The sequence below is a fragment of the Sinocyclocheilus rhinocerous genome, unplaced genomic scaffold (assembly GCF_001515625.1).
Source record: "Sinocyclocheilus rhinocerous isolate Xijiao unplaced genomic scaffold, SAMN03320098_v1.1 scaffold135, whole genome shotgun sequence".
Taxonomy (NCBI): domain Eukaryota; kingdom Metazoa; phylum Chordata; class Actinopteri; order Cypriniformes; family Cyprinidae; genus Sinocyclocheilus; species Sinocyclocheilus rhinocerous.
In genome coordinates this window covers 788,051-803,364 of record NW_015632028.1, presented here as the reverse complement: position 1 = coordinate 803,364, position 15,314 = coordinate 788,051, and the positions used below count along the sequence as shown (strand labels likewise).

The 15,314-nt window shown below is 37.8% G+C and overlaps 1 protein-coding gene across 1 annotated transcript in view; it reads right to left on the bottom strand.

The window, feature by feature from the left end:
- Positions 1-3,741: 3,741 nt before the first annotated feature.
- Positions 3,742-15,314, bottom strand: part of ush1c (Usher syndrome 1C) — a 21,645-nt gene continuing 10,072 nt past the window's right edge. Inside the window, exons 14-28 of the mRNA XM_016554923.1 lie at positions 14,986-15,131; positions 14,439-14,488; positions 14,112-14,276; positions 13,776-13,892; positions 13,073-13,684; positions 12,637-12,690; positions 11,842-11,955; positions 11,138-11,200; positions 7,597-7,638; positions 7,427-7,480; positions 7,246-7,345; positions 6,880-6,989; positions 5,293-5,348; positions 4,983-5,114; positions 3,742-3,953 (exon numbers count right to left, since the gene is read on the bottom strand). Coding sequence (XP_016410409.1) covers positions 5,000-5,114; positions 5,293-5,348; positions 6,880-6,989; positions 7,246-7,345; positions 7,427-7,480; positions 7,597-7,638; positions 11,138-11,200; positions 11,842-11,955; positions 12,637-12,690; positions 13,073-13,684; positions 13,776-13,892; positions 14,112-14,276; positions 14,439-14,488; positions 14,986-15,131 — 1,798 coding nt within the window. The 3' untranslated portion in view covers positions 3,742-3,953; positions 4,983-4,999. The remainder of the gene's footprint in view (positions 3,954-4,982; positions 5,115-5,292; positions 5,349-6,879; positions 6,990-7,245; positions 7,346-7,426; positions 7,481-7,596; positions 7,639-11,137; positions 11,201-11,841; positions 11,956-12,636; positions 12,691-13,072; positions 13,685-13,775; positions 13,893-14,111; positions 14,277-14,438; positions 14,489-14,985; positions 15,132-15,314) is intronic.

Below are 15,314 nucleotides of genomic sequence, written 5' to 3'. Positions count from 1 at the left end.
ATTCATAGTCTGCTAAAATGGCAAGAAAAAAAGTCTGTGTCAATCATACACTTTATGCAATTTTCTGTGAAATCTGTCAACTTTGACTGCACAGTTTCTGCAGGCTGGCACTGATTTTCGGAAACTAGCATCAACTCCTTGAGACTGTAAATCAGGGCAAAAATCTGGGCAAAAGTTTTGTAGTGTACTGTATTTCAGAATTAAGGCTCACAACAAATAGCATAACATAAGAAGCACAAGACCAGAACACGAACAAGGGAAACATGAGGGCATAAATACACAACATGTTATGCTGTATACTGTATGTATATTACTGCTCGACAGATAACTTATGCTACTGCCAAATTACATGGTTTTTAAACTATCCAATTTTTGCCATCCAAACATCTTAAAATGCCAATTTCAGGGAAAATTAGTGAAATAAAAAAAAAATCTGACACTCTATCAAGCTCAGTTTTTGGACTGCAGTATTTCTAAAGCACTGTGTACAGCCAGGGACAAACCTAGGCAAAGCACTGGCTGGAAATAGGAACAAAGGAAAGCATAAACAAAAGTACAGTTTCTCCAATATATCCACAAACCTCATTAAAAGGTGGCAGTGGTTTGATCAAATCTCTCCCTGACCCTTACTAAACACCTTTACCAATACTAAATAAAGACTGAAAAGACACCTCAAGGCAGCAAGGTCTTGTCCTCTCTTGCCCTTCTTGTTACACTTCTAAAACAACCACAGAATTGGCAAGCACCCATTTATTTAATTAAGGACAAGGCAGAGCGATTAGACTGTTGATTCTGGAAGTCTGAACTAAAATGTTTCAAACCTGGAAGACTTTGTGTGTGTAAAATTAATGTTTGTATATTAATGTTTGTTCATGTAATGCAGCGATTCCCAAACGTTTTTGTCAGCCAAGGCCCTTAGACAAATGTACTTGAAATTTGTCTGAGGAAGTTAATATTTTAATAATTTAACAACACATCTGCATGTTTACAGACAGTTTGATGTCAGTTAATGGTCACATTGACGTACAGATTGTTATATTTGCTGGTGTTTGACCCTGCCTGTTTTGACTATGCTCTATTTCAATAAAGCCTGCATTTGGATCCTCAACTCCATTGTAACGCTTGTCCGTAACAGAAGACTTCAACACACCCGTACCTAGCGGCTTTATTCAGTGATCCAGGCCAATTATGAACTCAGCAATCAGGTTAGTTTGCCTCCGTCAGGGAATGCGTTCCCTCGAGGACCACATCCAGGACTTTCTAGACATTTCACATCACCCTGATCTCCCAGACTATGCCCTCATTGTTTTTTCAGTGCTGCCAGAGTTCGAGTGATTTCTGGAAAGCCTGAATTTGTTCAGAATGTCTGAAAATATTGTCCTCCCTTCCTTGTAGCTTCAGATTTAGTTAGTTTAGAACAGAAAATATGTCAGCAAGCTAAGACAGGGTTAAAAGCCATTTCTCATCACTGAATGAGCTTGCGAGAGGTGACGGTTTCTCAGTTAGAAAAGCATGTATTTCATCCATCAGTTCGTACACTCGGCGAACAACCCTGCCCTTGGACAGCCATCTCACCTCTGTATGAAAGATTACATGTGTGTGCTCAGCTCCTATTTCAGTACACAGGGCCTCGAAAAGTTGGCTGTTAAGAGCACTACCTTTAATGTAGTTCGCAACTTTAACAATGTCTCTCATCACCATTTCAAGCTCGGGTGGGATTCCTTATGATGCCAAAGCTTCACCATGAATAAAACAATGATTCCAAACAATGTTTCGTTCTGCTGCATCCTTAATCCTTCTGATAACTCTATTTTTGCCAGTGATGTTGGCTGCCCCATAGCTGGTGATGCCTTTGCAATTGGCATATTGAAGACCACATTTAGTCATTAAAGCATTTAATTCTTCAAAAAAGTATGTGCTCCTGATGTGCTGGAAGGCAATGTTAGGCAGCACATAAGATCTTTCAAAAAATCACCTTGCCAAATGTACTAAACATAAACTAGTAGCGTAGCGCTTGATATATTGTACTTTTTGACTTTGGCCTGCTCATGTTTAGCATAAAATAAATTAAAGACGGGCTACTTATACAACTCTACTGAAGCCTTTTGCATCATTGCAGTTGGGAAAAGAAAATGGCTGCATCAGTGACACTCCATGCTTTGTTAAAAAGCATAAGAGCTGACTGATTGCATTTATGTGGGTCAGGTGACAGAGGTCTAGTATTTATTTTAATGTTTTAATGTGTATTTTAATGTGCTTCTATTCAAAATTATTATTGTTGTTGTTTTATTATTATTAAAATTGCATTAATTAATTTTAGAATATTTTCCCTAAATCATCCTGGCATCAAGTCCGACCCAGTGTTTGAAAACCTCTGGCCTACTGTATAGATTTCAGATGCAAGTCTGATATTTTAAGCGGGATTTAGTAGAAGCACTACACTAGGTTACTTTTACTTTTTTAATACGTAACTAAAAAGTAAGTTGTACTTTTTTTTTTACTTTTTGGGCCAAATACTTTTAATCGTCTAAACATGATGTAATAAAAGCATGAATAACCTTCTCCAAATACAAAATACAAAAATGTTTTAAGCTTGGAAATAATTTGTAATTGATAAAAATTATTTTTAAATCTAGGATTACACCAGGTTTCTTACCTGTGAAGAAATTACAGGGAAATTATTATGAAACTCCCTAATAAGATCATCTCTCAATTTTGGGGGACTGAAGATAATAATGTCAGTTCTGTCTTCATCAAGTTGAAGAAAGTTATTTGACAACCATTTCTTAAAGTCCTTGAGACAGTCCAGCAAAGGTTGAATGGAGTTGCTAGCTTTTAACAGCAAATAAAGCTGAGTACCAGCATCATAAAAATGAAAAGAAACATTGTGCCTCCTAATAATATTTCCAAGTGGTAACATATATAAGTTAAAAAGAAGCAGACCCAAAATAGATCCCTGAGGTACTCCATTTATAATAGGGAGTGAGTATGAGAGGAACTTAGCTAATGCTACAGAAAAGGACCTTATGAACTAAAAAATATGATACTAAATATGAACTAAACCATTGTAAGGATTCGTAACTCTTGATACCGATCAAATGTTCTAAACACCACAGAAGAATATAATGATCAACAGTAGGCTATCAAAGACACCAGTAAGATTTTTTTAACACCAATGCAGCATTTTTACCAGAATCAACCGCAAGTAAAATATCACTGGACACTTTCAGCAACGCAGGCTATGATTAGCAGTGAAACTTGATTGGAATGGTTCAAATGGTACAACGTGAATGCACATTTTGTGTGATTATTGGGACACGGCTAAATAGCATCTCAAGTGGTTGTGTTGCCAGAAATCACTCACTGAAAATGAATGAGTGCAGGTTGTTTGTCACTGCACAGTGCTGTCAGCATGAATGACCAGAACTGAGAAACTATAGATTGGTTCAGTTTGGCCCTGCACATATGCATTCAGCATATTTTTGTAACAAGTGGTTGAGACTGAATTGAAAGCATCTTATTACTGCCCTTGATTGATAGCAATCCTACAAGACAGTTACTAAGTGCCCACTAATCATTTGACAAATGTTGGAGATACTGCAAGTGAAAATGAGCCAATCAGGACAGCAGCTGAGGATATCTCTTTTTTTATGGCTTGAAATGAAGAACTTAAATGATAAACCATATTAGAAGGCTTACAAACATAAAGCAATAACACCTTTTGTATTAATGCATGTTTATTGTTTTGCAAATGATAACAATATAGCCTAAAGAGAGTATTATGTATTTCTAAAACACAGATGCCTGATTTATAAATGATGTGAATAACTGCATTTCATTTACAACACAAATACTAAATTATTTGCTTTTTGCAAAATTACTACTAAGGAATGGCTATTGATTCTCCCTGTGGTCCGTTGCACTGATGCAATGTTGGGTTTTAAAAGAATGTCCTGTAAAAAGAGTGACAAATATAAAAATCAGATTAGTCTGACAGATATTTAAGAGAGGGCTGGTTTCGCACATCCACACGAGGGGTGAAGAAAACAAGGTTGCACACATAGTAAGGAAACAGACTTAAATTAGCAGGTTGCTTTGTATGAAACCAGCCAGAAATATATAAACGTGACAGAAGAATGTCACTCCATTGGTTCACAGAATGTAAAAAATGCTTGAAGGGATAGTTCACCCAAAAATGAAAATTCTGTCACCCTAATTTACTCACCCTAATGTCAGTCCAAACCAAGACTTTCATTTATCTTCAAAACACACACAAATAAATTTTAAATTAATCGTTCTCTTGAGAAGACTTGGATTAAACAGCTTGATTCATATGGATTATTTTTTAATGTACTTATGTACTTTTGAAGCTGTAAAGTTTTGGTGGAATGGACTTTCAGTGGGGGGACAGAAATCTCTCAGACGTTATTTAAAAAAAAAAATCCTCATTTGTGTTTCAAAGATGAACGAAAGTCTTTTGGGTTTTGAGCAACATGAGAGTGAGTAAATGATGACAGAATTTTCATTTTTACTATTTGCAGCAACCACCACAGCATTACTGGTGGCACAGCAATAAGTGCTTTCAAACACAACTATTGTTTCCATGAGCATCTGTATTCACCTGTCAATACGTTTGCAATTGTTTTAGTTTCAAAGTTTGGTTCTGGGGAACCAATGACAGTATCTATACAGCACAGTAGTGCTATAGACATTTATAGAAACATGCAGTAGTTCAAAGCAGCAATAATCAATGCACGAGTCATGACATGTAACAGTCCCTTTGAACAACATCAATCAGAACGACTGCGTAACTTTGTGAACAAGAGTATTGCATATTGCATTATTGAATCATTAGCGCAAGAAATCTCCAATTGAAAACATTTGGGTGGGTTTCCAGATTGACAAAGAGATTGTCACATGTACATGATAAACTGCAGAATGGTATGGATGTGTTTTTTATTTTTTTTGTGGGAGGCTTTTACCACTGGGTTAGTGGCGATCATGTTGGGGGATGGGGGGTCCTCATCTGAAGGACGTAGCCCTGTCTGTACACAGGGGCACTGCCTTGGAAAACCTTTTTCTTTGCAGTGGGTCTGACTGATGCTGCGTTAGGGCTGAAGACAAACAGCAATGACAGGTTCACCACTGAGAGCCATGTACACTAATGATTGATTTTTTCATTGGGAATAATGGAGACAGACCACATAATGCATTGAAGCGAATTGAATTTGGAGGACACTGGAGCTGCCATTGTGTGTGGTCACATATCATATATTATGCAAATATACATACACTTCGTCTTCATATTCCTTTGGTGGAGAGACCGCGATGACCAGGTCAATCCAATCCTGCGAACACATGCATGGAATAATATCAAGCACTTGCATACAAATGTTTTTACATTTGACAGGCACAACGGCACAATGTTCTTGCTACATTCTGCATTATTTCTGCTTCAAGCCTTCATCTATATCGATGATGCTTGTTGAAGAAATCATTATAGCAGCAGACCATGTGTGCTTTCTTGTTATTTACCTCTTCCAGGAAAAATAAGAAAATATATGAACACAAATACCAGACATTAACCACAGAAATTCAAAGATTCAACACTCATTTGCACTCTGTTTTAACTTGCTAATATTGAAAATGAATGCATAACTACAGCCACACTATTTCTGTAACAAATGTTTAGGGAAATTTATGTAATTCTGCAGAATTGTTTTAATGCAGCATTTATGTCAAGTCGAAATTACGGTAATTACTGTAATTGTGCAATTAAGACCTTAGGGATTCTACATTGTGCTATTCATGTAATTGTATTTTGAAATTACTCATTTTTAAGTCAGCGCTAATAACAATAATAAGATCCTTGTGCAGCTTTGTCACTGCAAACTACTTTTCAGTATTCTTCCAACCCAATCTTATGAGAAAATGTAACTATTTTACATTTCAGTGAATTTTTGGACAATTCATACAAAAAATAAATAAAATAAACCTAAACATGAAGGTCAACCCCTAAACCAAATACTCACTGGGGTATAAACAGATTGTATGAAAATGCAAAAAATCATACAGTTCGCCAAAATGTAAATTAGTCACAAACTGTCACACAGGTGTGTGGATTCTTCTGTAAAATCTTGAACAAGGAAAGAGCACATGGGCTATGATAAAATGACATATTACAGATTACAATTCCAACATGACGTGAATACCGCATTAATATGGTAAGATATAAGATGAAAGCAAGACTCTTATTAGTAGTGGATTTGCTGAAAGGCCATCCAAGATGTAGATGAGTTTATTTCTTCATGCGAATAGATTTGGAGAAATTCAGCATTACATCACTTGCTCACCAATGGATCCTCTGCAGTGAATGGGCGCCGTCATAATGAGAGTTCAAACAACGCAATAATCCACATGACTCCAGTCCATCAATTAATGTCTTGTGAAGCGTGTTCGTAAGAAACAAAATATCATTAAGGCGTTTTAACTTTAAATGATCAGAGATAAAAAGCTGTTTTGGACTGTTTTCACCTTTCACTGTTTTCACTGACCTGTGCATTTTTCTCTCCTGTTTCAGACATGATTACTTTTTCACTGGAGAAAGCAATATTATGGCTAAAGGACTAGTATTTTAGTCGGAAGCAATGGTTTAAAGTAAAAAATGTCTTAATATTGGACTTTTTTTTAATTATAAACATATTTTTGCTTCATAAAATGTTAATTGATGGACTAGAGTGGTGTGGATTACTTGTGGATTATTTTGATGTTTTTATCAGCTTTTTGGACTCTCATTCTGTTGGCACCCATTCACTCCAGAGGATAGACAGATTATCTGATTTAAAGTGACAGGTTTTTTTATTGTAATGACGGTCATACCCCTCCACTGTTCCAGGCCTGAGCCAATGAGGCTTGTCCTTCAGCTAAAGTCACATCCGTCAGGATCTTTCCATTCACAGCCATGATCTCATCACCCGACACAACACCACCTGAGATAACATGGACGAAAAATAACAGTAACAAATTGAACAAACTAACCAGGCAATTTTAAAACAGAACTAAATGTTCTGTCAATATAATCAGTATAACTAATGAATATAGAGAGCTGCTCTAGATTTTTGCATGATTCTAAGTAGTTTTTATGGTGTTCATGTGCAGCTACTGTGGTGTTTGGGGTGTTTGCTAGAACCTTAAAATCAAAAGAACTCCCAAATCTCTATAATACGTTATTTTTGTTTGACTCACCATGTTTATCTGCCGCACCTCCCTCATAGATAGACGACACCACAATCTTTCCCAAAGGGGAGTCAATTCCTCCCTCTATGACCAGATCAAGCTTTCCTTCCTAAAGAATGTGTATAGAATAAACAAAAATCTCTAATTCTTATTGTCCAATGACAGATGTTGCTCATGTCTGTTTAATTACCTTCTTAATTCTCAAAAGTCGCACATCTCTGCCAGCTATTTGTTCAGACGTGAACTGTTAAAACACACAGTTTGAGCAAATGTGGTGAAATAAATATTCCACAGAGGATATAAAATATAAAAATGGCAATGGGTACAGAGAGTAACTGTTAATGTAAAGGGTTACAGTACCATGGAATATGGATCAAAACCATCCACATATTTCTGAAATCCCTGAAAAACAGATAGGAAAAATAGAAATGGCTTACACTCCATCTGCAAATAGTCTGCAAAACTCTGAGATGGCAATCTGAGGACTCAGTTTAAGCAGAAACAAATTAGTGCTCATTGATTTCCAAGAAAATCCAAATGAACACTACTTCACTTAATGTGTTCATATTTGAAGTAGTTATTGAACAACCAGGTCAGATTTGACCAACTTTAATTTTAAATATAAAATTAAACAATATAAAAAATCAATAAACAGAAAATAAATGTAACATAATATAAGAAACAGTACAACACATTGCATCATTTACTACAGTACTGTACTACATGGTACACATATTAATACTGAGAAAGGAAGTGTTTGCTTTGTTGGATCCTTTGGTAGCTTTCCAGTTGATTCTGGATCTGCACTGATGTTTATGTACAATGTAAAGGCTCTTTGCCATCCACTACACACTCAAAACCACCTTCCATCAAGACAAATAATCAATCAAGGTTTCACACCCACAGAACCAACAAACTGGAAAAACACAGACTTCTGGTCTTGCTCCACCTCATAAAAAGTGAAAATGCACACTGAGATGCCATTTGGTGCATATGCACTCTACTATTATATAACCTTCAGTTTGAGTCTCCCATTTGTGCAGTGCACATGGGATACACTCAAAGGCTGCTTTCACAGCAAACAAGATGTATGATTGCAGCAAACAAGTATGATTGCATGGGAATATATAGGTGTGATGCTGAATTAAGATATATTTGAGTTAATCCACACTGTGAGACCAGTTCATGTCTTAACCGAAATAAGCACAATACTGCAATCATACATCTGATGTCCTTGAGTATTTAAAGAGATATTTATAAAATAAATGTTTAACACATAAATGACATTTACCTAAGATCAGAATAAAATCTACACTACTCGGTTTCTACTTGGTTCCTTTTCGAAATGGTTCACTTGCATTGCGGCAGTTGCTGATGCTTTGGGGAAAGCAATCCAATAGCACCATGCTATAAGGGCAGAATAAAGGAGCCATCTTGGATAAGCTGCCAAGAGCCCATACTTGGGCAGGATAGGGGGGTCTGACCACTCCTCCGCAACAGAAGCCGCTAATGACATGGTTTCATTGGCGAAATCCTCCTCAGAACCCCCCAAAAAGACTAAACTGCTCGCACATGATTAGGGCTGCCCCCTAATAGTCGACTAACCATTAGTTGACAAGAAGAGGCTTAGTTGATCAAAATTTTACTAGTCGCTTAGTTGCAGGAAAAAAATCGGTAACACTTTCTATGAAGCCCATACTTATAACACATTATAAGGGTATTCTTAAGGCATTTTAATGAATGCATAATGCATTATAAAATACCTTATAATATGTTATATCATCTTATAAATAATCATAACAATAATTATAATACATTATAATGCTTACGCATTTGTGGTTATACATTTTAAGATTATGATTATTTATAACACACAATGAACACCATATAAAATATATTTTTACATTTATAATGGACTATATATCTTGACATTGTTTATTTAAGATCTGCACAGTATCTTACTACATCTTGTAAGTGGTTAGGTGTGGAGTGTTATTTGAGTGTTCCCTGTGAGGCTAATATTAATTTTGATGTGAGCTAGTTAATAATTTCAACTGAAAAAAATGCAGTGTTTATATGTTAGGTTACATTTTAGTTTGATGGTCCCTTTAGTCTATTGACTATAAGCAACTTTGCAACTACATGTCAACTAACTCTCATTAGAGTATTAGTATGCTCAAGAATGGTAGAATCTAGTATGGTAGAATAAGTTGACGTACTTGCAAAGACACTTATAGTCAGTTTATCTGTTGGTTGACCATCAAAATAAAGTGTTAGCAAATATTTACAGTAGCTGACATACTAATACTCTAATGACCGCTAGTTGATATGTAGTTGCAGAGTCACTTATCAACAGCTGTTTAAAGGGTACCATCAAAATAATCAAACTGATATCACATACATCTGATCTGATATCTGATCTTATGGCTGTTTGAGAAAATATTATTATTATTATTATTACTATACTTATAAGTGGTCTTTGATGGCTTTAAGTAAAGTAGCATAAGAAAGATGGCAAGATATGAGACTTATAATACATTATAACTATGAGAAATATAATCCATTGTAAAAGTGGATGCAACGTGTTCATTGTGTTATAAATCATCATACTCTTAAAAGCTGTAACGACAAATAAGTAAATATTATAAAACATTAAAACTGTTCTTATGAATATTCATAAGATGATATAACATATTATAAGGGCTTTTATAATGCATTGTGCATTCATTATAATGCCTTAAGAATACCCTTATAATGTATTATAAATATGGGCTTCATAGAAAGTGTTACCAAAAAATCCACAGAAAGTGGCGAGGTCACATAGTCCTTGACGGCCGAAACTCTGCGCTTGCCTCACAGACATGAAAAATAGATCTATAGAAAGCACAATCTACTTTTAAATTAACCAATTCAAATGGAAAACAAATATTTTCAGATTATGTAATCTGTATGAAACGTGCACGTCCGCAGTGGAGATGAGTCAGTGTCGTCGACTTCATCACTGCAGCTGAAAACACTAGTTTATCAATGAATTATTATGATGTTAAGGCAGTCTTCTTGCTGTTTTTTCCCTGACGCATTCATAATCATTACTTTTGCAGTGCGCTGTGGCAAGTTTTATGTGTGTGCTTGAGCGCTGATAGGCTATAGACTATTAAAGGCTCATCATTATGAATTATATGGTTTATTAATATAAATGCGTGATTAGTCGACTGATCGCTTAAAATAAACGACTATTAGTCGTTCAGAAAAATCTTTAGTCGAGGGCAGCCCTTACACATGATGAGAGGTGCTGGTCCTCATGGGAAAAGTGTACCGGGGAATCCTCTTGCTGTGGGGAGAGTGTGGCACATGGGATCTGGGCTGACATGAACTCATCTTTCACCGAATAGCCACAGGGAGAAACGCAGTTCTCAGCTGAGACTGATGTCAGCACCATAACCACTGCTGGGGCTCTTCCACGACAAGCAGGATTCTTCTTCTTCTTCTTTGGAGTCAGCGAGGAGATTATCTTCTCTCTGAAGGAGAAAGAGTCTGATGAAATGGCATTCAGCATCAACTTATATAGGCGAATTTCTTCACCCGTTTTGGCGGGCTGAAAAGCCAGTTGTTCATGCAGATGCATGAACATGATTCATTGAACAGGCTTCAGTATTTTAGAGAAATGCAGTTTCCCCAAAGCATCAACAACTGACGCAATGCAAGTGAACTCTATCGAAAGGGAACTAGTTTTAAATGACCTCAAGGATACATTTTACCAATATCCTCCAGGGAAATATTGTTAGAAATGTAGTAGACACTTCACATGCAGATGTATACACTTAGACAGCTGAGATTTCACTCAAAGACCAGAGTGTTGAAAGAGAGGAGGAGTTTAACACAAAGTAATGATGACAGTTACTTGTTTCTTGCTGGATTTAAAGGACGTGTTGTACGTGACCATCCGTTTGAGCATCTCTGGGGGCTGAAACACACATAATTATGGCTCAATAACACACACATTAAATGCTTGCACCATCTGATTACATGCCATATAAGGTTTGCCTCAGCATGGCAAATAGGTCTATTAACTATTATCTATGAATTTAGGTATCTGTGAGCTTTACAAATACACTGACTGCTTGAAGTTGGTGAGGTCATTTCTTGCCCTTCTTGTTACCCTTCAAAAACAACCACAGAATTCTCAAGCACCCATTAATTTAATTAAGTAGGCACAAGGACAGGGCAGAGCGATTGGCTTCCTTTGTGATCTGATGGAGCAGGCCTGACTGTCTGGAGGAGGAAGGGGAGAGCAGGTCTAGGTCTGTCAGGCTGATCAATTAAAGACATTTTAATGCTAAAAGTCTCATTGTGTACGCAGATGGAAAAATAATCTCTCTTTTCACCTCTCTCCCCTTCTGTCTTTCTCTTTCCGCCTTCTTAATCAGTGCAATCAGTAACAACAGCAGCTATTTGGTTCTCCTTGAGTTTGAGAAACTCATTATAATGAGTGAGTCAGACAGCTATTGGCACAACAATTAAACCAATGAGTCAAAGTCGTAAAGATCCAGTAGCTTATATATGCCTAATCATCGCACGTATACACACAGGTACTTGCCATCTTACCATGGTCTCAGAGCGAAGTGTGGGTCTATGTGAGGTCTGACTCGGTAGCATGACAGGTTTGGACATGACAGGGTTGATCTGTCTCCGCTGGTTTGGAGGGCTGGGGGCAATTCGCTATGTAGAGGTTAGCAGTAAGGGACACAAACTTAAGGTCAGGGCATGATATACCTTCAAGAGTTACGCAATCTAAACCACAAAGCACAAAATACTTTAGGAACCTTTCATATAGCACAAATACTGAATTGCAGCTTTCATGTTCAGCAAACGACGTTTTTCATGCAAAATGTCAGACAGTGCCTTTCTAGTAATGATGACTTTTTGTGAAATGGCTTTTTAAATTTCATTACTTCCCAAATAAATCCTATGGATAAAGGAAGTACGCATATCTATAAAACAGTTCAAAGAGTTACGGTTTTATAAAATTCCTCCCTTATATCTTGGACAACAGGTAAAAAGGTACATTTTTGTTCCTTATTTACCCCTAAATGGTATATTAGTACCTTATGAAATGGTACCGCCCCAGTGACAGTTTGGTACCCTATTCTCTTTTTTTTTTGAGAGTGTATAAGATATGTGCCAACTATATCCATTTAGAAATGCACTTCCTGTGGGGTTTCAGAGTAATCTCCTGATATAGGCATGGAGAGCTGTTGAAAGATATTTCCTCTGCAAAGAGATGCCAGTTTGCATTAAGATAACATTACATATGTTACACAAGCGTGGTAAGTCTGATTTGTGCTAAAATGTAGTGGAAGACCCAGAGTAGCATGTATCTTTTACAAACTGAGGACTCACCAGTGGATTATTAGAGGTGGACATCCTGCTAGCATGTGATGTGTTTCTCATCACCTGGGCCACAAGGATACATTTTTCAACAATCTAACAATGATAGGAATCACTAGCACTGCAAGATCATCAAAGCGAATGACAGCATGCTTTTCTCCCAAAATGATGATCTGCTTCCTGACAAATATCTTTAAGAAATTAATAATGGTTAATCTCATCTGCAAAACACCACACTCAAGGAATGCATGCATGTATGTACAACATAAGAGGTGGATAAAAAAACAGGTAGATTGCAGTGTTTACTTCAGTGAAGAGCAATATTCCTGTGTCATGAAATCAATTTTGGAATCAAATTGGATTGAATTATAAGGTGCCTAAAGATTCCCACCAATATACGACATACATAATTAACTCTCACACTCCCAAATGTGTTAACTATGCTAACCGTCAAGCTGTGGTCAGCCTTCGGGCTGGGTGGGCGTGAGAGATGACTGGGAATGGTGGAGTGGAAGCCCCCTCTCTGTCGGTAACCATTGTCCCCAAACCTGCTTCCCTGTTCGGATAAGCTTGGGGAGCGGGGATAGTTGGACGGCCCCACATGGTACTTGTCCTCCATGTGCAGGGGTGGAGGAGGTGGTGGAGGGGGAGGAGGTGGTGGCGGGGGAGGTGGCTGAGATGAGGACAGACCCCTGGAGGAGAATAGTGGGGTGGCTGGGGGTTGCCGGCTACGACCTATTGAGGAAGGGGGTACCCTTGTGGCTAGTGGAGAAGGTGGGTGGTGAGGGGCTGGTCTGGGACTGGGTTGCATTGGGAGCTGCGTTCTTGGAGATGGAGGTCGATGGTTGGATGAGTGGTAAAGTCGGGGTGAGGGTGGAGGGAGTGGTAAGGGAGTGGGAGCTTGGTTGGATGTAGGTGGAGGTCTTTTCAAAGGCTGCCTTAGACTCTGGTCCACATCATCTAAGTTGATGTCATCAAGGTCAGTAGTGGCCAAGGTCAAGCCTCCAGGGAACCTCCGATTGGTGGGACCAGTTGACACTGGAGAACGAGTTGGAGACATCTGGAGGTACATTTTGAATGCTTAGAACTCTGAATTAACAAACTATGGACTAGAAGACCAACACACATAAGGATACTTCATTGGATTTTACCTCTGGAGAATCATTTTCAACTGAGGAGATTTGCTCTAGTCTGGTTTGACAGAGCCTCTCCACCCAATGCTGCACCTTCTCTGACTCTTCCAGATCTTCCCTCTCAGTTTCTGACACCTAGTGGAATTAGTAAAGCCATACCCAAACATGAACTCTTTCATATACCAATAAGAACTTATTGAAATGGCATTGGAAAGGGTACAACTGTTCAAATGGGGACATTTTACCAATAAAGGTCAAGTGCAAAGGAGAGTGAATCAATTACACACAATTAAACAAGGAGTACAATCTGAGTCAGAAAACCCTACTGTAACCTCACTGGAAGAAGTCTGATACCTCTTGCAGAAGTCTGCTGATTTTCATCTGCTTCTCTCGCTCAAGTATCTCTTCCTTCTCCTTTGCAAGTTTCAGCTCAAACTCCATCTCTTTCTTGTTCTTTTTCTCAGCTGGGAGAGTGTCAGTCTTCGATATCTTCTTCTTCTTTTTGGTCTCTTTTCCTTTCTAAATATCCAAAGTGATTTGAGAACACCTGATGGACTTTTCACCAAGGTCAACCCAACTACCATGCAAATCATAACTTCATGCATATCTCCAAGATGAACAACATATTCCATAGTTATAGCACACCAAACCAGCACAACATGCTTGCAACACACAATGTACCTTTTTGAGTGTAGGCAACTTTCCTTCGTAACGGTAGAACCAACCGAACGCTAAGACAGCAAGAATGATACATTAAGTCCCATGCAAAGACTCAACCATGATATGGTGTATTCTGCAGATTCATCCATATAAAAGCTACCAAAAGATCCAGCCAAACAAAATATAGTCTACATGCAGTTGAAGTGTCTCAAAAGTTTGTTAAAGAGAATCTTTGTCTGTAAATCCATCTGAATTCTTCACTTACTTCTCCGGTCTCTTCTTCATAGGACTCAGCAGCTGATGGAAACAGGAATTGATAGACACGGCACAACAAAAAAGGAAAAGATAAGATAGAAAGACAAAGATCACACAAAGAGATGATGCATTCCCAACATAAATGCACATCTGTTCATGCAAAGGAGAAAGGAGTAACATCAATGCAACATGTTTTATGGTTACCTTTTTTGGAAAGAATAACAGTTGTTTGATCTTTAGAGAATAGTGAAGTTCTACTGAGGGCAATCAAAGTTCATGCACTGGAGAGGTTTTGTTGGTATTGTCAACTTACTGGAGGTTTTGGGTTTAGGTGAAGGTGCATTACGTGCAGGTGGTGGGGGTGAGGGAAGTGGGGAGGGGGAAGGAGATTTGGATTTTTCTTTGGAACCCCAATCTTCTTCCCAGTCTTTGTGGTGCTTCCTTTCCGCGGCTGCAATTCTGAGACACATACATTAAAGGCACAATATGTAAGATTTTTTTATTAATATCCAAAATCCACTAGAACACTGTTATATATTTTGCTGACTTGTGTACTTACATTATCCCAAATGTTTCGAAGAACGTTTAAATCCAGAGAAATAAGCAATTTTAACTAGTGACACGGACCATGTCTATAGTGTC